Below are 20,160 nucleotides of genomic sequence, written 5' to 3' on the forward strand. Positions count from 1 at the left end.
GTAATTTTGCTTGAGAGAAAACAAAAGCCTAATTAACAGTTCCGCCTCAAATGCCAAAAACAACATAATTGAATACATCAGTTGAACTCGTGCAGAGAGAGGAACATTTTGTTGAAGAGGATTCAGGTTTGCCATTTAGTTGATGTACTAACATGTTTGAATTGAACTTTATGTAAAATGTAAACAGTTTGTCAAATTAGGGTGAATGATGCCGTCATTGTACAATAAGCTGTCCTATTCAATTCCACACAACATTGCTTATTTTTCTTCAAAAGTTTGTCTCAACCATTAAGCACCTACAAGTAACATACTGTAGTCCACGGCCAAACAAAATAAACACTGTTTTTCCATCACAAAAGAATACCAAATCCTAGGCATGCTACACTGCTACGTAAACATCTGGGTCACATGCTGTATTGAAACAGAGGGGCTGGCACAGATTAACTCTATAACGTTAGTGTTGCACAGTCCGTCCTCTTTGTCAAAAGGAATTTACCCACACGTCCCACACTGTTGGACATCTGCCAGTGTCCTGGGATTATGGTCAAGTCCTGAGTGCGTCATGGCACCAGTCATCCTTAGATGGCCTTTTCTGGCAGATTTTTTGGGCCTGCAGATTTCACTCCTTCATCTATGTCCTGAGAGATGATTTATTACATGATTTATCCTGTCTTCCGGCACCATTTTTCATATGCTAAGACCATTTCCATTTAGTCCTCTCCCGAGGTCACTGCACTCTGTCTTTCATTCTCTCGTTCCCTCTCTCTCTCTGTTCTGTGTGTGTTGCCTGCACTTGTAGGTCACTATTGTCCAAGTCCATAAAGCAACCAATTCTTAATTAGAACCCATTTACAATGAATGCCCAATCAGCAAGCCAGGCCCAACTCAATTGTCATTGGAGGAGTGTTACAGGAGCAAAAGAGACAGTTGATTAACATTACTAACCTGGGGAAATTCTTCCAGGCTGTTGCTTCATTTATTTGGCGCTTTAACAGCAGATACATTTCTAATCAGTGTGCCTTAACTGCACATTACACGCTATACTGCGAGAAGAAACGGCTGTGGTTGACGCTGCTGTGGCATTTAAGGGGGAAAGAAAATAGTTTACTGTCACATTTAAAAGGAAATGGAAAATGTTTTGTGGGCTTTTTGTGCTGGCTGAAAAACCTTATCTCGCGAACACCGAGAAGAAGACTAAGAGCGCATCCTAAGCTGAGCATGCTGTACAACAAAGCTAAAAGGAGTGAGACATTTTAAACGGATGGGTGTCATACTTGAAGAGTTCCCCCACCGACATTCCAGCATTCCGATAATCCGCCATTTTCAGGCAGGAGGGATTCCCAAACCACAATGCGTCTCAGCACGCTCTTTCTCCTGCGTGGCGCCACAGCAACTGACCTGTGACAGCCTCTTTAAGTAGATTGTATCCGCTCAAAAACGTCCAACAAATATATCTTATTATGGCCTGCAGGGATTTTCCCAGAAGAATAACCTCAAGCCTGGGGTGAAAAGTTTTGTTCCGCCTGGGGGGAAAAAAGACCTGACTGGATCCAATCCCCGTGATGCAGGCACGAAATTAAAGCCGGAATGTGACCAGAAAGGTTTATGTCTTTATGGATTCATTTTTTGGGGTGGAGAGTACACCGCACCGCAGCAAATGCTTTTTCCTTTCCTCACATCCCTTTGTACCTATTAGGTAATGTTGGAGTTGAATGCAATGTGATATATGGAAACCTATGCCCTACCATCGCTGTATTAGAAGTGTTGACTGATAGATTTACAAAATATTCCACAAACCAATATTCTAGTCAGGATCATGTGAGGGTGACAAAGAATGTCACACAGGAAGTGCACTCTTCCTGACTTCCTCTTCCCAGGTCAAGTCTTTGGAGTGTCAACAGGAAGCTGTCTGTCAAAGAAGTGGTTTATAATCGTTCTGTAAATCTTCTGTCAACGTTGAGCAAATATCAAGTGGAAGAACTAGACATTCAGCCCCTTGGTTCAGCTGCACTGTCACCTCGCTGTGCTAATGAATCGCTTCCCGTCGAGATAACCACATTAGGCCCTCATCGTTCTGTAAACAGGGTTCCCCCTCTTCTCTCCCTCTATACACCATTACGCAAACTGGGCTAAGTTGGTCGGGTAAACAGTAACTAATCACATCCCAAATGTTAGTCTGGTCTGTCGAGACTCAATTAGCCAGATTTAATTAGCGGTCCTCCCAAGGAGAATATTACTTATGTTTGTCTGTTGTAATTACATGACTGTGCAAAGGGGGTGTCATGCCAGCGTGTTTTCTGAGAGTTTTTTGGGGTTAGGGGAGAGGGGTTTGGTGGTAGCAGTTGAGACATTTACAGGGCTGGTTAGTGTTACCAAATTATTGTTTTTTTTAATATACTTGTATGGCTACCCGTGTCATTGTGGAGAAGCATGTTGTTAGGGAGACACTGCGGAGACATAAGAGTGAACGATAGACATCATTTGCTAATAGCCTGAGCTTATGTCCAATGACCTCATGTATTTTGTGAAAATATGCTCACTGAGGTACTATTTGAGCCAATCTCTTTTTTTTCCTACCCTCGCATACTTGGCACCAGGTTCCTATAGTGCCTGATGGCCTGACTGGTTAATGTGTGCAAATTGTCATTGGGAGTCCTTTTATATCAAGCACCAGTGCTCAGCAGTTCTTTCGAAGGTGACTTCAGCATTACTCCCCTCCATCTCATTTAGTGTGTAGATCCATTGTTGAATACAGTACGGTCTTGAGCAAAGTTATAAAACTTCCCTTGTCTGAAACTGTCCTTGAGCTTTCAGGTTTTTTTCTTCTAGTGACGTGAAAAAGAAACCACACAGAGGCCCCTTTATGCTGCATTTCACGTTTTACTTCAATCCACACGGAATGGTGATGTCATGCATGCTGTACTCAGAGAACCCACTCACAGACACACAGAGAACCCACTCACAGACATTAGCACATACAAGTGTAAAGGACATCATGCTGCTTGCTTATCACTTCCTCCCGATTCAGCCCATACCTAGCGAACTCGGGACCTCTGCTTTGCTAGCACACGTGACCACCCTCCTGAAGCGTCTTACCAGTCGGCGACACGCAAAAAGCTAGCTAATCACTGGCGGAAATGGGGATGCCTCAGGCTGAATAGTACGTTTTACACATCCCCATGTGCTACACAAGCATCCACACACACAAACACAAATTAAAACGTATCCAATTTCCAATTCTATCACAGGAAACAGCCAATAGTTCCCTGAGTGGCAATGAATTAGCCCAGGTTGATCATTTATGTAACCGCAAGTTGAAAACCCAATTAATTGTTTATTATTTGTTTTGTCAATAACTCCACAGTTTTTCAAAAAGGCATACAACAAACATCAGGTCTGTCACATAAATTAACTAGCGATTACTCTTGTTTAATTTGGTTCTCTCGGCCTCCTGAAGAAAATGCTGCCGCAGCTTCGGACGATTTGAGTTGTTAATCACACCAGAAGTGGAGGAAAGGTGTTTAATTTCCTCCTTTATTTATTAGCGCAATGCTAGTTTATTCTGTGAGGTAAACGAATGTACTGGAAGTGGCAGAGGAAGGCGAAAAGGGACTGCGGTAAGATATTTTTATATCACCTAGGGTAGTTTTAGAGTTATGGTTGGGCAGTGTCTGCAGATACCTCACAGCTGATGTCATGACTTCTTAGCTGTTCTGGAGGAACACGACTGCACAAAAGGACTGTAAATCATATTGTGAGGTCCGCAGGAATGTGTTCAAAAGGCCAGAAAACGTTTTGTTACCAGATCATTGGTTTCAGACCGACCAATACGGCAGTCTCAGCTGCCCATATGTTATTGGAGTTGAACCAAAGGGAAATGACAGGGATGCCAAGGCATCCTTGAACATTACTTAACTTCAAATTGTGCAACGTGTAGTGGATACTTTAACATCGTAGTCTACAAGACAGCATCATAGGCAACAAATTGAACAGGCAATACAGCGGTTTGTCTGACATGAAAGAAACATGGTATGACATACCTTAGATCTCTCAAACTTAGTTGATATGGTGTCAAACAATATAATTCTGACAAAGACCTTACAGTGGATATATTTAAACATGTAGACAATGGAGCAGACTTTCCAAGGCTATTGCTTTTGCCCAGCACGAGAGCAACTTTGATTGCTCAAAGAAAGGCTAAATTATGATCTCCTGAGCACCTTTTTGTTCCTTCAACGCTACATTGTACTTTTCTACAGAGTTGGTTTTTAGGCTGCACAGATTGTCACATCCCATTATGATAGTCAACATGCGTCCATATTCGGAGGCATGTTCCTGGCTATTGTGTTCCAGCAGGTAGCTTTTGATTCGCTTTAGAAATCAACTGATTTTTCCGTTCGACCTTGCAACGGGCTGTGGGAGGCTCGGGAGTGGGAGCTACCTCACACAATTAATTCCTCCTCCTCCTCCTCTCCCTCCTTTCAAACGAAACACCTCTGCAAACCCATTCTCTTTCATTAGTCTATTTCTTTAATGGCACTTTAACACAGAGGTTCTTTTTATGAAAGAGAAATGTACCGTCCTATTCTTTTTTTTCCTGTCTTCTTTTTCTTTTTACTTGGGATCTAAAACCATTTCCTGTTTCTTTTATGCAGTGTGGGCAACGGCTGTAACCAGTAGATTTATTGTCACATTTGATGTATTAATCCGCAAAGCTAAGCTTTTAAGGCGTTCTTCTTGCCCAGCATTCTTATCTGTATGCCCTAAGTCATGAGAGGTGGCATTTCTCTAAATAGTTTTTAAGTGTTACATATTTGTGAGAGAAATGTTAATGTTAGGCTCCCTAAATAGGTTATTTTTCTCATAACTTATTCTCATTGTTGTTAACAACTAAAAGTAAGTCATTTGACTAATAACCAGACTCCTGATCATTTCGGCCTGCATGAGTATCCAAGATTCACATTTTAAAGCCTTATCTGATACCAAATCCCTGCCATCAGCTATGGGTAATTACCATGCAATGAGAGATCATGTTTTGTGGTGACTTATTTTTATATAATAGCCTCCACACTATATAGTCTCCATACTATACAGACTCCATACTAAACAACAGTGGACGTTTTGTATTTCTTCTTAGCACACGCTGTGGCTCTTTCTCGTGTCCTTCTCCCTCTCTCTGTCACTAGTTGCCTCAGTTACTACTCTCCATCAGCGTGATTGATTTGTAACTCAAGATGTTAATAGAGTGCACGTAGCCTGTAGTGTCTCCCCAACAGGTAGCTCAATATGCCGCAATGGAGCTAAAATTAGTAGCGCGCTACGCTGTGGTATTTATCGACTAATGAGGAACACATTCAAGGTTGTGTGAGAGTGAGGGTCTTAGTGTAGGACGAGGAAACATGACGCCAGCAAACTTTTAATAGGACCAACCCCCAGGGCATACCTAATTTCCTTAATGGCCAATGATCAAGAAGAAGATACTCAGGATACTTACGTCATACGTAACACCTTGGATTGAGGATTTATGCTAAACTGTGTGTTTGTGACATGTATTGCTAATGACACTTGAAATAGTGTTGTTATAAGAATCCTCACCCCTTTCCTTAATTGCAATTACTCTGAATCACAAAGACTTGACAATTCGTTTCAGCCACCCCATAGACACTCTCCAAGGTGATTTTCTAGCAGTTGACAGTCAAACCTATGTGAATATCAATAGAATGTCATTCTATTTCTGTGCTTATGCCCTCATAAATAGCATCCAATCGTTAAAGTAAACCTTGGTTCAGGTAGGGACACTAACTTGAAGAGGGGAAGTTAAGAAGCTCAAAACAAAGTTCCCCATTTGTAATGAAGTCCAATTCTTGAAAAGGATTTACCCACTAAGGCAGGGGTGTCAAACTCATTCCACGGAGGGCCTAGTGTCTGCAGGTTTTTGGTTTTTCCTTTCAATAAAGCCCTAGACAACCAGGTGTGGGGAGTTCCTAACTAATTAGTGATGTTAATTCATCAATCAAGTATAAGGGAGGAGCGAAAACCCGCAGACACTCGGCCCCCCGTGGAATGAGTTTGACACCTGTGCACTAAGGTATCCTCTCCTGCCAGATACCCGAAAGCATCATTGGAAGGCAGCCACGGCTATCGTCGGCTGCACAGAGACAGCGACTGCTCAAAGCTGTTTCCAGCCTGAAGTGTGTCTCATGAAACTTTAATGAAGAGAGTGACTCGAAATAGGTGGCGTTTGAGAGAAGGGAGGGAAAGACGCTAATTAGGCATATCACAACAGGGAGAGCGAAGCTTTAAGGTGTGCTTCAGCCTCATTGGTATGCCAACCTTGTTCCATATTAACACTTTAGCATTAGCGGCTACCTGAACAAAGCTAAAGCAAAAGCCATTTTGGATGGGATATGTTACCCAGTGCTCTCTGTAAGTCTTCTCTCACTGTGAAAGGAAGGCAGCTTCCTGCTAAGAGCTTCAAGGGGCCAGACAAGCTGATGTAGGCCTTTGATTGTCTTTGTTTGGTTAAAATTATAATTTTTTTGCACAGGAGCTGGAGCTGCGGTAGTTATCTTGTCTCGCATCTCAGAGAACAGGAAGGGGAGCAGCCCCCCTTTCTAATAGCAGCACTTTGTGGTGGATACAGGGAAGAGACAAGCTTACGCAATGTGGCAGAGACACATGCATACCCTCCTGTCACACCATCCAATATGCACTTGTAAACACGCTCGATACAGTACAAATACTCAAAACACACCCCATTGTCAAATGTCAACTGTCTAAAAAAGCTGTTAAGTTTTGTGTCTCATTTTGTAAATGCAGAGCCTTGCTGAATATTGTGAGACTAGTGGTTATCTAAATGTTCAATCTCCATGTTCATATTATTTGTATTTTCTGTCCATGTCAATATAATAGCCTGGTAAATAAAGGGAAGGTTTCAGCAAAGTATATCTCAGATGGAAGTAGAAAATAGTATGATGTCACTGAATAACTGTTTAGAACTTGACAATAGTATGAACACAATGCACACATCTCTCTATATGCCACTGCCTTGTTCTCTCTCTCTGTCTCTCTGTCTCTGTCTCTCTCTCTCTCTCTCTCTCTCTCTCTCTCTCTCTCTCTCTCTCTCTCTCTCTCTCTCTCTCTCTCTCTCTCTCTGTCTGTCTCTCTGTCTCTCTGTCTCTCTGTCTCTCTGTCTCTCTCTCTCTCTGTCTCTCTCTCTCTGTCTCTCTGTCTCTCTGTCTCTCTCTCTCTCTATGTCTCTCTCTCTCTCTCTGTCTCTCTCTCTCTCTGTCTCTCTCTCTCTGTCTCTCTCTCTCTCTCTCTCTCTCTCTCTCTCTCTCTCTCACTCTCCCCCTCTGTCTCTGTCTCTCTGTCTCTCTCTCTGACTCACACACATTATTGTTGATTCTAATTCTCTACACTCACACACAGTCTACCTCTCTTTCTCTCTCCTATTGCTTGTAATTATTTCTGCCATCTTCCTCTGGCTCTCTCCTCTCTCAGTCCTCTCACTTGCACTCAATGAGCTCACAGCTATGGTTTTCTCTTGGTTTTCACAGAGGACCAACTGCCCCCTGGTTTCCCCACCATTGACATGGGTCCCCAGTTGAAAGTGGTAGAGCGAACTCGTACGGCCACCATGCTCTGTGCCGCCAGCGGCAACCCTGACCCAGACATCTCCTGGTTCAAAGATTTCCTGCCCGTCAACACCACCAACAACAATGGACGTATCAAGCAGCTCAGATCAGGTAGGGTGTCACTTCCGCCACCAGAACTAAACCGGGAGTACTCTTTCATATTTGTACCCTAATCCCTTCTGTTTCTGTTCTCTCATTTTCCTTCTCCTCTTCTTCTTTGGCTTTGATTTTGTAGGTAATGGCATTGTTTCTACTGCTTCTTCTTCCTTCTCTACTAGTGTGTGTGTTTATCCTGGTGTGTGTCGTCTGTTCCTCCCATCCCCTGTCTCTGGTGTTGTCATGGCTCCGTCGGTTGTCTCTGTGTGTTTTGCCGCTTCAGTCTGACTTCCACACTGCTCACTGCTGTGACTGTTCTTCTGACGAGTTAATTTTCTTTTGGTTAAGTTTAGTTGATTCCCTTTGACTGCCTCGATGCAGTGTTTGACGGATCCATTCTCTTTTGTTTTATATCTCTTGTTTTATCAAAAAATGATGAATATTCAACATTGGGCTTCATTCAGAACTTGCAAAGGAGCACCCGTGGTTTTTAGTAATTTTGTTGTTTTTAAAGGCTCCAAGAGAAAATTCCAGAACGGAGTGAATAGGAAGACATTCAGGCTATTTCCTTTTCTAATTCTTTGTCTTTTGTTGTTGTGATTTAAACTAACAGTTGTATTAAAACAGAAAATATAAACTTCAGTCGAGGCACCTATTCCTTCCGGAATGTTTTCCGGTCTTAAGTAGCCACAGTAGTGTGTGAGGCTTGTGTCTAGCTTTCCCAGTCCCTTATTGACTCTCTCTGGATCTACTCCCTGCTTTTCCACGTAGACTCCAGATTTTTATTCTCTTTGCCTGTGGCTTATTCCCAATACTTCCTCATCCCATTCCTCTGAATATTCCAAGTTTCCTTTTAATGCGGTAAAGCATTAGAAATTCAGAATCCATCGGATATATGCTAGCGTTACTTAACTTGTAGTTTGGCTGGCAATATTTACTATTAGCATTCCTATTTGAGATTTTGCACTACTTCTGGTACAATTCGTCTTCTACGTTTGACCACCTGCCTTTTCAGATTTCACAACTGTCCTTTGTTAAAATGTCTTGTTAACCCTCCTTTACCTTATTGTTAACAGAATCTGTGTAAATTAACCCTCTTTTTTTAATGTGCGACTTTGATTTTCCTGTGACGTAGAGTTGATAAAGTTTTAACTCTGACAAAAAAACTAATGTAACTTAACCTAAGGAATATAATAATATTTTTATGCTGTCTTTCTTCTCTCCGTATTTAAATCTACAGAATCCTTTGGTAAGTGCTTAGTTCTGAAGCACACTTCACTCCCAACTAATTTTTCTTCATGTTATAACTATTAATAAAATGCATGGCATGCATTTTACTAACAGTTAGTGTAGACACAAAGATAACGCTAGTGGCACACATACGTTCCCCCCACAAAGCTTTCATATAAGCAATACAGGCACCTTTTCCAGAGCACACACATTTCACCCAGCTTTAGCCCGGTAGATGCCATATCCCCCACCTTAGTAATAAAACCTACCTATCTACCCTCACTGTATGGTCAATCACTCACTCACCTACTCACAAACTCACTCACTCACTCACTCAATACTGTATAGCCTACCACCACTAAAGAGATTTAAGCAGATGTTTAGCGATTACTAGGAGGTCAAGCTAAAGGGTTCCAGGTCTCTTAAACGAGTATCTTCCCTCTCATATTCAAACTCCTCCAAGCCTTCCCTTCAGTAGATGGTCTTCAGAATCCATGCCACTTCCAAAATGGCACCTCCCCTGTGGCACACCACTGTACAACGTTCTCTGACCTTTTCTGACCTATGATACCTTCCTAAGATGAATCCTGTCTTTTTTTGCCAATAGAGTACAGAGTTCTCTCTCTTTCTAGCTCTCTCTCTTTCTCATTTCTCTTTCCTCTAGTCCGCTTTATTTACGTACTCTGTTAAGTCTAATTTGATTCTTCTTCCAAAGCCCCCAGCCTGTATCTTCTCCTACTAATGATTCTTCTTTCTAATCTTATTTGCATTCATATTATCCACCCAGGTGGTACACCAATAAGAGGTAAGAGTGCTGAACTGATGTTCACAGAATGAACAAAACAAATTCATTCTTGCTGTCGTCCCATCCATCCGCCCGACCGCCTTCATTTTTGTCCTGTTTCCCAACTCCAAATCCCATTTCGTTCCCATTATCGACCTTCCTTCTTATTTGTCCTGTTCTGTTGACTCCATCCAATCTCCATTTTTTGTCTATGCTTTATTTCCTCCTTTGAATTTTGATTTGAAGAGCCTTTTTCAAAAAACTCAGTTGTGATATGCTTGCTCCGGCTCAAAGAAGCATATCCAATGACAACTTTTTTTTCAAACTCTAATTGTTCTTTCATTTTTTTGTTTTCTTTTTGGCCATAGCGCTCATGTGTCCCTCTTTTTGTCCGACTAAAACAACCAAACATTTTTCCCCCTTAGCTGCTCTTGTTCAGCACTAAAATTATGCACAGATGCTGTGGAATCACGCAGGCATGCTGAAGACAACATTTCCTTTACTCTGCTTTTTTCTCCCAAAGAATTCTTTCTATCTTTGCAAGCCTATTTTTTAATTTATTCTATTTGCTTTCCTCTCCTGTACCTTGTGTAAAAAAAAAGCCCAAACAACTACTTTTTTGATAAAGTTTCTCCGGGTGCTTTTTTCCTCTTTCACCTATTTTTCTTACTTTTCTTGGGTTTGAAGGCTATTTTACTTTTTGACGTTTTTTTATTCTTCAGGGTTTGGGGGAAGGCAAACAGTTGAGTCTGGCGAGGACCTGGCGGGTCCATTTTTGCCGTTTGGGAATTGGAGAGTGATTGATGCATAAGCCATTTTTCCCCTGGTCATATGACACCACACTGCGGATCCCATTGGTGGATTTTTATGGGTGTCTTTTGTAGCTTTCACAAGCTAACGCAGTGGTTGGTTGCCTTCTTGTCGGATCAAGGCCACCATTTTGAATTTTGTCTTCTAATACAATTGCATTTTATTTTTCAGCTAAGGGTTGTCAAAAGGTTGTAAGTTGTGCCGACATACATTTCTTGCTCTTTGGACAAGATCTGCATGTCAAAAGTTTTGTGACAGAGGGTGATATATTGGTAAAACGATATTATGATAAGTATTTTTTCACATATCTCAGCAGCATTTTTTTCCCATTTTTTTGTAAGTGCTGCATTTTTCTAACCGACTTTGACTAGATGAGGTCCTAAATTTATTTGATTGATATTAGATCTGTGATTGAATATGCTAAAATTCATACCCAAATTAATTTTTTAATTGTCCTCCCTTGTTATGCTGCTTTTGTATACTGTAAACCTCTTTTGTTTGATCCATGCTTCCTTGAAGCAGTTTCACTCATCCCCATATTGACAGTCCAGTGAAATGTTGTACATTGCAGGGCTTGCCCCTATCCCTCAAAGTCGAGCTATACTATGACATATTTTCACACTGGTATTAAAGTTGAGTGCCTTTTTAGACCCTGCAACATGTATGTAGGTTGGTTTTTATCCTCTGATGTCAACAATGAGGTAAATGTTAAATGTTAAATATTTTTCCATGGTTGTTAAATGTTTATTTGCTCCCCTAAGATTTCTGTAGGCCTGATAGTATAAAGCTATCTGACTAAAACTATCCATGATTGATGTTATACTAACTAGTCTTTTTATAATTACAGAAAATATGTAATAAAGATGTCACACATTTGATACATCAGGCTGGTGTAATGTTAGGGGAAAACTGTCAAGTTACAAGAAGAATGCCTATTTGCGAAACAAATAAGGTTGTGTTGGTCAATGGTGAAGTAAACTATCCTCTGTGCAAATGATCCCTACAGATACAAAAAAAATCCCTCTACGCTAGTTACAATGGTAGCCGATTTTACGATGTACCCTCATCGATTCATAAAAAGAGCAAGTCTAGGAGTGAGGGGGCTTCAATAACATGTTGGTCCCTGACCAGGCAAGCAAGTTTAAAAAAAAGTTGGTTAACTATATAAAAAATGGCTGACACTAAACCAATGGTGTCCGGCACCTACCTTCTATTCCCACGCAGGGGCCCTCCAGATTGAGCAGAGCGAAGAGTCCGACCAGGGGAAGTACGAGTGCGTCGCCACCAACAACGATGGAACCCGTTATTCTGCCCCCGCCAATCTATACGTCAGAGGTAGGAACGTGACAACAAAACAACAACGGTATTCTCCTTTGGAAGCAGGTTACCCACATTCTGATAAGAAAAAATATATAGAAGAAAACATTAAAGTGGTATTTGGTATGGTATATTATGGTACAACTGGTGAGATGGGTGTTCAAAACTGGGTAATTCTGGGTATTGGAGTTAGTGATCCAGTACAAATGTTCATGTCCAGTGAGGTACTTGTAAGTATGGCTCTTTTGTTCTATTTGACCAACCTGCACTGATTTAAACCTGTGTGTTCTGTTTTCTGTCTTTCTGTTCATTTTCCTGTCTAACTCCAATGACTTGACTGCTTGGTGTGTTTTACCTACTAATTGCCTTTTACTCCCAAATGTACCTTGAGGGGAAACAGGTGGACAACCCCTCCACCAATCCCCTCTTTTCATAGTAGCAGATCCTCTCTGATCTTTCTGTTTCTTTTCTTTTTTCTCTTTTGAGCAACATTGGAAGGACACCTTTAACTCTTTGTCAATACAGTTTTAAAAGTGCTGAGATTATATTTAATAGTGATTGTATGTAGTCATCAGATAAATGTAGATTTTCTAAATAACGAATTTTAACTACGTGATGAAAATCAGCTATTGTTTTTGCAACAATTTTAATGTTTAAGTTAATGGTGATAGCATCAGCACATAAATTGATTTGCTGATTTTCTTATAAGTGAAAATTCCTTGAAAGGTAACACTGTATTGTGGCCTTCATAGCACCTTCTTGAGCTATCACAAATCTTTGTTCCAATTATCATGAACTGTCTTGAGGTTCGGCTTTCGATGTGAAAGTCACATTACATAGTTTAAGTCCATTGTAATAAATATTATTGTGTGTTTACTGATAAGATTAAGGCCATTGTTACATTTTTATATCAATCTTTGAACACCATTGGATATTATTATTATTTTAAATAAAATAGTTTTTCATGAATTTAATATGAATATTTTAATTGCCAGCTGTAGCTATTTTTCTTTCAAAACTATTATCTCTAATTCTGTTCGAGTCTTGTGGTTTGCAGTATCATCACAGATCATTCATTTAAAACACAGTCAATGACAATACTTAGAATACTGAATAATGGTGAGTTAACAGATATTTGATTGGGTGGAACAAACTGAAAGTGGATATTGACCAAATTGAACAGCGATATCTTTCTGGATATCATATTAGGACTTTTTGCATCGCTCACATTTTCAACATGCAGAACATCTGTATGTAAAACCCAACCTACACATAGCACATATATGTTCATCCTTAGCACTCGATACAAGCCAACCACATGACTGGGATAGGATTGTATTCTATGCTAAACATAGCAAATTATTTCAACCCTCAAAATGCTTAACATGTTGAAGTGGTGCTAGTTAAGACGTCTGCCTCTAAACCAGGGTATGAGGGGGATGTCACCATGTGACAGGAGGTCCTTCAAAGTAGCATTTTGAACGCCTTGAACATGGCCTTTTTACTCTCTCTGTGTTTCCCTTGTTTTCTTCTCCTTTCCTCATTTCATTGTGTTCTGCATCAAACCCCCTACATCCCTCAGAGCTGCGAGAAGGTTGGTGTTTTTTTACTTTTATACCGCCTTACAAAACTGAAACTAAAGAAACTCATTTATTGCAAACATAAAAAAATATATAAAAAATATCAAGAAAACAAATGAAGTGAATGTACAGTAGTTGCACCTGCGTGCCATTTTTCTCTCTCGTTTTGTTCTCTCCTTGGTTCATTATTATTTATAGCCTTGTATTATTATTGTTTCTGCTTAGTTGCTCAGTACATTTTTTTCCATGAGGAATTCCCTTGGTCTTGGCTACAATGCTTGACTGTCCAAAAAGTGGTGCATGTAATGGAAGGGATAGTGCAGCTTTAGTGTGGTGGGAGGGTGTGGGATAATATTTGCATCTTCGGGAGTATTTGCATGGTGACCTGTTTATGCTCAAGCTAGAGATCCCCCCCTCACCTCTGTTCTCAGCCTCACCCCTACCCTTTGCCCCCGCCCCTCGGTGTCCTTAGCTTGTTAGTGTTCCTGCTTGGTAACTCAGGTCAACGCCGTGACAACGGCAGGCGGCACAAAAGAGCACAGCGCCAACTTGAGCCGCAGCACCGGAGCAGGAAGGGTGTCCTCTATCACTACAGGCTCCTGGAATGAAGTGCTGCCACACTCTGCGGCCTGCCTAGGCACAGGAAAATGAGCAAAGAATTCCCACTGAGCAGCCATTTGACTAACTAAGACTGGATGAAAATGTTCCCTCTATTGCTCTTCGTCATAGTATCAGAGAAATATATATATTTAAATCTATAAGCTAAATTCTCCTTTGTTATTGTCAGTGGCGAGGTCTAGTGCTCAGCTGTTATGGTAGCATAGCCTTGTGAGATGAAACCATAATGTATTTGGAGCAATAGGCTCAAGACTTGACAAATGTAATGATATTCAAATGAGTATGATAACATTATGTCTTGGTGGATTGTGATCCAATTGGATATTAATTAAATATTAAGCGAGTTATAAGTTGTGTTTAATAATGCAAGGAGTTCTCTGAAATTCCTTCTCTCTGGAGAGGAGCAATCTGCTTAGCAGAATGTGCTGTATGAAATGTGATGGCGGTTGAACACGTTCGCTAATGCTACATGTAGATTCAGGCTTGTAGCGTTAGCAAACAATGCTATTAGCCAACAATGCTATTAGCAAAAAATGCTATTTTAGCTAACGCTCAGTTTTACATCACATCATGTTAATGTATATTAATGGCCACATACAGCGAGAAAATCCAATGGCTCTTGCCATTACATTAGTGAAGGCTCATCTTTGTGCCACATATTCGAAAGAGAAGCTTGTTTAATTTTAATTAAAAGTGATTGGGAAGATGGGAGTGTTTCACTCTTTATTAGTATCACCGAGGTACACCGCCAAAGCACCAGAGTGATTAATCTTTCCAAGGCGCATGGAAGAGTAAACAACATTCCCCAAATACTCCCACCATTACGTCTCTGAGTATCCAAGGAGACTGGTCTATTGGGGCCTTTATTCATTCTGAGTACTATAAGCAGTAACACTGACTTCATTCCTTTAATGTCATTCCTCCCTAGAAATGTATTAAAATCCAAACCCAGTTCCTGTATTCTTCTTCCCCTTTTCCAGTCCCTGTCCCTTAAATCCTCTTACCTTATATGATGTGTTTGAATCATGTGTGGTTAACTACCTAAGTCAAACCTCAGAAAACATTGTGATTTGTGTTAAGATGACTCCTTTGCCTCTCCCTGTCCTGTCCTGTCACACTGTAGCACTTCCCCATATCTGTTCAGTGACGCTGTGCATTCGTCCTGCCCTGGCAACTCTAGCTTAATAATAGCCAGTCGTGTTTATTTCCGAGCAACCCAAAGGTGCCAGCCTAACCCTAGGCACCCTCCCCATGTTTGATATCTGTTTTTTGTATGTCTGTGTTACTATTTATTTTCCCTCTCAATCCTCCTCTCTCCTTCCAATTCCCAACCATGGTTGCCTTTCCAAGCCAGCTATGTGCTTGTGTGCATGACAGAGAGCCCAAGACCCCACGACAAGACCCGGCCTTGTATCTTCCCGTTTGCATGACAGTGAGCCCAAGCCCCCATGACAGGACCCGGCCTTGTATCTTTCCATGTGCATAGTGCTGCATCATTTATTTTCAATCAATTTGTTTTTGGATCGGTTTCAAATTTTGATTTGGTTTTAGTTTCTACTTCGAATGTGGTTATTTTGGAACGTGTTTCCACTTATTTGATCTGAGAAGCAGAGTTGCACCATATTCCATGTACTTGTACCATAGTTGGATGTGTCTCCACCACGGAGCATCTGTATGTGTGATGTGACAATGTGACGCGGCACATTTACGCCACATCAACTGGAAGAACGCAGCATTGAAGTTGTTCTCTTGATCACTTCACTCTGGCATGCTGTCGACCCTCCAGTTCCTCTGTGCTGTTCTCTTTATATCTGTATGAATGGTATCATTTATGCATGGTGTTTGTGATTGTTAGTCCATAGCTAGTCCCATCATCGAGCCCTGCTAGGCCTGGACCGAGTTGTGTGTGCAACTGTGTGTTGTACTCTCCATCCAACCATCACAGAATAAAAGATCCATGTCTAAATATATTACATTAGATATAAAAGTAACATTTCTGGCAAGTTGGTAAATATATTTGTTATCCGTGTATATAACTTATGAGTCTGTTTTTTTCTCGGCCGTTGATGGGAAACCTTGGCCTTGTGCAGCTTGTATGAGTTGTTACCCCTACCCTCTGTCTTCTGTAGTGCGCCGGGTGCCCCCGCGGTTCTCCATCCCGCCTACGGACAATGAGATCATGCCTGGAGGCAGCGTCAACATCACCTGTGTGGCGGTGGGCTCCCCCATGCCCTACGTCAAATGGATGCTGGGAGCCGAAGATCTGACGCCCGAGGACGACATGCCCATAGGGCGAAACGTTTTGGAGCTCACTGACGTCCGCCAGTCTAACAACTATACCTGCGTAGCCATGTCCACTCTCGGGGTTATTGAGGCGGTGGCGCAGATCACGGTGAAAGGTAGCGCCTGTTTACTTCTTCCTGTCATGTTTTGTTGGTCTCAGAAGGAGGGTTCCTAAAGCCTGGGATGTGTTGACACCAGATGCTAGATTGAGAATCAGTGAAAGGGTTATCTTTCAACCAGGGGAGTTAAACACCAAAGCTCTACCCCCCCCCCAAAAAACAGTTTTATTTGGCTGTCTCCATAAGAGAACCTTTTGAAGAACCCGTGTTGGTTACAGGTAGAACCGTTTGGGTTCTAAAAGGGTTCTACCTGATGACAGCCAAAGAACCCTGTGTGTGTGTGTGTGTGTGTGTGTGTGTGTGTGTGTGTGTGTGTGTGTGTGTGTGTGTGTGTGTGTGTGTGTGTGTGTGTGTGTGTGTGTGTGTGTGTGTGTGTGTGTGTGTGTGTGTGTGTGTGTGTGTGTGTGTGTGTGTGTGTACGCGCGCACAGTGGGTATTGTTTGGTCTTCACGATTCTTATCGGAGTGTAATCATATCTCCTCCGCTGCATACTAGAGAGATTCCAGATCCTACATTTGAGGTGGCATATAACGAGAATCCATCGCTCTCATATCTTTCAATTCATGCCACCGGTGGAGGTAACAGCAGAGAAAAGCACGTATTTTGTTGTACTTGGGAGGCTTCCAGGACTTTTGGCCCTTTATCGGTTTTACAATAGTTCAAATATGGTTATAATGCACTGACGTGGCATACTAATAAGTAAGGCAAGATTAAAACAAATATGACCTTTTATAATATACAGTCTGAAAATAAATCTACAGTATGAAGGGTAGGAATGCTATTATTGTTATCGTCAGCCTACTCACAGTCAGCCTATTCATGGAAATGTGATAATGCCTGAGGAATTCATATGAAATGTTCAAGGCTTCTGCCTGTTGTTAGTTATTATGTGTTTCAAGTGAGGATAACCCATTTTCCTTCGATAAGTCACCAATAAGTCACCAATCTTCTCTTCTTTATAACAAAAAAATAGCGGTGTTAATCCACAGGAATTGGGCCTAGTGTTTGGCCCACAACTGTTATTTGTACATTATAGTCATTTGTAGATTAACCATGTATATTGAGCATGCATATTTTAAATCATATCTTATTTGTTTGTTATTCCAGCATTGCCCAAGCCGCCCGGCATTCCCTTGGTGACGGAGCGCACGGCCACCAGCATCACGCTGACGTGGGACTCAGGCAACCCTGAGCCTGTCTCCTACTACATCATCCAGCACAAGTCCAAGATCTCAGAGGACACATACAAGGAGATCGACGGCGTGGCCACCACTCGATACAGCGTGGGTGGCCTCAGTCCCTACTCGGACTACGAGTTCCGAGTGGTGGCGGTGAACAACATCGGGCGTGGGCCACCCAGCGATGGCATCGAAGCCAAGACGGCCGAGCAGGCACCTAGCACGGCGCCCAGGCAGGTCAGGGGTCGTATGCTCAGTGCCACCACAGCCATTATCCACTGGGACGAACCAGAGGAGGCCAATGGGCAGATTATGGGCTACCGTGTGTACTACACCATGGACTCTGCCCAGCACGTCAACTTGTGGGAGAAGCAGATAGTGCGTGGGTCAAACTTCCTCACCATTCAAGGCCTCATCCCTAACAAGACCTATTACATTAAGGTCCTGGCCTACACGTCGGTGGGCGATGGACCTTTATCTGCAGATCTCCAGATCATTGCCAAGACGGGGGGTAAGATCTGTGTGTAGCCGGCTTTTTGTGTGATTTTGTTTGGACCAAAGCCTTTACATGGACAATAACATTAACTGTATGTGAGCTAGTCGATACATTATTGTAGGAGCTGAAGCGCTGCAATGTTTGAGTTATGAGTAAACAAGCACATCAACCAACTCTGCAGTGGAGAGTATCAACAGGCTAATTCGACAGCTAAGTGTCTTTCTGAGAAAACACTTCACTCACTCTGTCCTGTTAGATAAAAGTCTCCTCATCTTTGACCACAGCTGTAAACACTTGAAATCTCTTTTGGCTCTTGAGTGCCAAGCAATTTCCTTTTTAATTTGTCATTCTGAATGACAAAAATCACAGTTTAATAAACAAGATTGGGGCCTTGTTTACTTCATTCAAATATATAAAGTAATAGTAGCAATAACAGGTAATAGTAATCATATATTAATAACAGGTTACTACTAATGTTATTATTAATAAACATAGCCGCAGTAGTACCAGCAGCAGCACTCGTCAAATATGTTTTAGCAGAAGTACGATGGAAGTGACAATTAGTATCATTGGTTTAGTGGACCAAATGTGTATTTGTATTGCTTTCCCAGTCCCCTCTCAACCGACCGACTTCAAAGGGGAAGCCAAATCCGAAACAAGTATACTACTATCGTGGATAGCCCCTGCACAGACCGGACAAGACAATCAAATCATGGGATATGAACTTCTGTACAAGAAGGGGGACGACAAGGAGGAGGTAACTGGTTTCTCATATTCAAAATATGGCTAGCTATACTGGCCCAGTGTATCTTACACCCAATGGTATACCTTTTTCTTATTGTTCTGATCTGATGACATACCATTATCTCAACAGAAACGAATCAGCTTTGAGCCAACCACCACATACCTGCTGAAGGACTTGAAACCCTTCACTACTTATACTTTCCAGCTAGCCGCGCGCAGTAAGCATGGTATCGGAGCCTACACCAATGAGATCTCTGCAGAAACCCCTCAAACACGTAGGTCCTCTTCCATATCTAAGCTCTGGCCAGACAGTTTACCACTGGATGTGGAAACACCTTGGAGAGAAATAAATTCAATCAAATCAATTTTCAAACGCATCTACCTTTGTCAATTTAGAAATGCAAATTCTAATTCCACAACCTTTTGCCCAAAATATGTTGATGACATGATACAAAGTGAATGTCATTGAAAGAGGTGGATGACTCTTAATAAAAAAAAGTATGTAATCGAAAGAAGTGGGTGACTTTGAAAATTGACACGTTCTGCAGCGATTGGAGCTGAAACGGGGTGTTTGGAACCTGACCATGCACCTATTCACTTTCAAATAGCTGCATGGACAGCGTTCACCAGGGCTCTCCTGTGAAGTCAACCGACAAGGTCACACTATATACAGAAGCTACTCCTCTTCAACACCTTTGATGTGCAAAACATCCCAACTAAGGCCAATAATAGATATGTGAATTATTCATTTCAATTTCAATTTTCTCATTGTCTGACTGTCTGACAGTTTTGATTAGGGGAAGGGCATGTTATCCCACTATTAAAAGCCTTGTCTCTTGACTTTGTGTGTCAGCCACGTCAGAATATTTGCATATTGAGACTGAGCTTTCTATGGAAATACAATACTGCACCTTTTATCTGGAGGTCAGTGGAGTTTCCCTTTCTCAGTATAATTAATCATTGGTGATGCCAACCCCTTAACAAAATAATAAAATACAAAATTGGATAGACTACAAATACTGTAGAAAGCTCAAAAGCAAGTAGTATCACTGACGATAGAGAATAACCTTATTTTACCTCACAATAAGCCCTCAGGTTTATTGAAATTGCTAAAGTATTGACCAATTTGTCAAGGCACCAAATTGAAAGCTAAGGACAAAAACATAGTGTATTTATTAGAAAATTGTTATTTAAAAGATATTTAAAATAAACCCGAGGTCTGTGTAAGACAAAAAAGCAGAGAACAGGTAGGTATTAAGTTCAAAAAG

General features: G+C 41.5%; 1 protein-coding gene across 50 annotated transcripts in view; it reads left to right on the forward strand.

Annotated features, from left to right (window-relative positions):
* The window catches only part of LOC129835195 (receptor-type tyrosine-protein phosphatase delta-like), a 678,254-nt gene that overhangs the window by 579,495 nt on the left and 78,599 nt on the right, over nucleotides 1-20,160 (forward strand). For 32 of the 50 annotated variants that reach the window (XM_055900635.1, XM_055900637.1, XM_055900636.1 and 29 more), the window contains 9 exons: nucleotides 7,560-7,748; nucleotides 8,974-8,982; nucleotides 9,751-9,768; nucleotides 11,782-11,892; nucleotides 13,457-13,468; nucleotides 16,202-16,471; nucleotides 17,582-18,163; nucleotides 18,760-18,905; nucleotides 19,023-19,167. In XM_055900635.1, coding sequence (XP_055756610.1) covers nucleotides 7,560-7,748; nucleotides 8,974-8,982; nucleotides 9,751-9,768; nucleotides 11,782-11,892; nucleotides 13,457-13,468; nucleotides 16,202-16,471; nucleotides 17,582-18,163; nucleotides 18,760-18,905; nucleotides 19,023-19,167 — 1,482 coding nt within the window. The remainder of the gene's footprint in view (nucleotides 1-7,559; nucleotides 7,749-8,973; nucleotides 8,983-9,750; nucleotides 9,769-11,781; nucleotides 11,893-13,456; nucleotides 13,469-16,201; nucleotides 16,472-17,581; nucleotides 18,164-18,759; nucleotides 18,906-19,022; nucleotides 19,168-20,160) is intronic. The other 18 variants (XM_055900643.1, XM_055900644.1, XM_055900672.1 and 15 more) reach the window with 5 other exon arrangements.

This window comes from Salvelinus fontinalis, chromosome 36, assembly GCF_029448725.1.
Source record: "Salvelinus fontinalis isolate EN_2023a chromosome 36, ASM2944872v1, whole genome shotgun sequence".
Lineage (NCBI taxonomy): Eukaryota > Metazoa > Chordata > Actinopteri > Salmoniformes > Salmonidae > Salvelinus > Salvelinus fontinalis.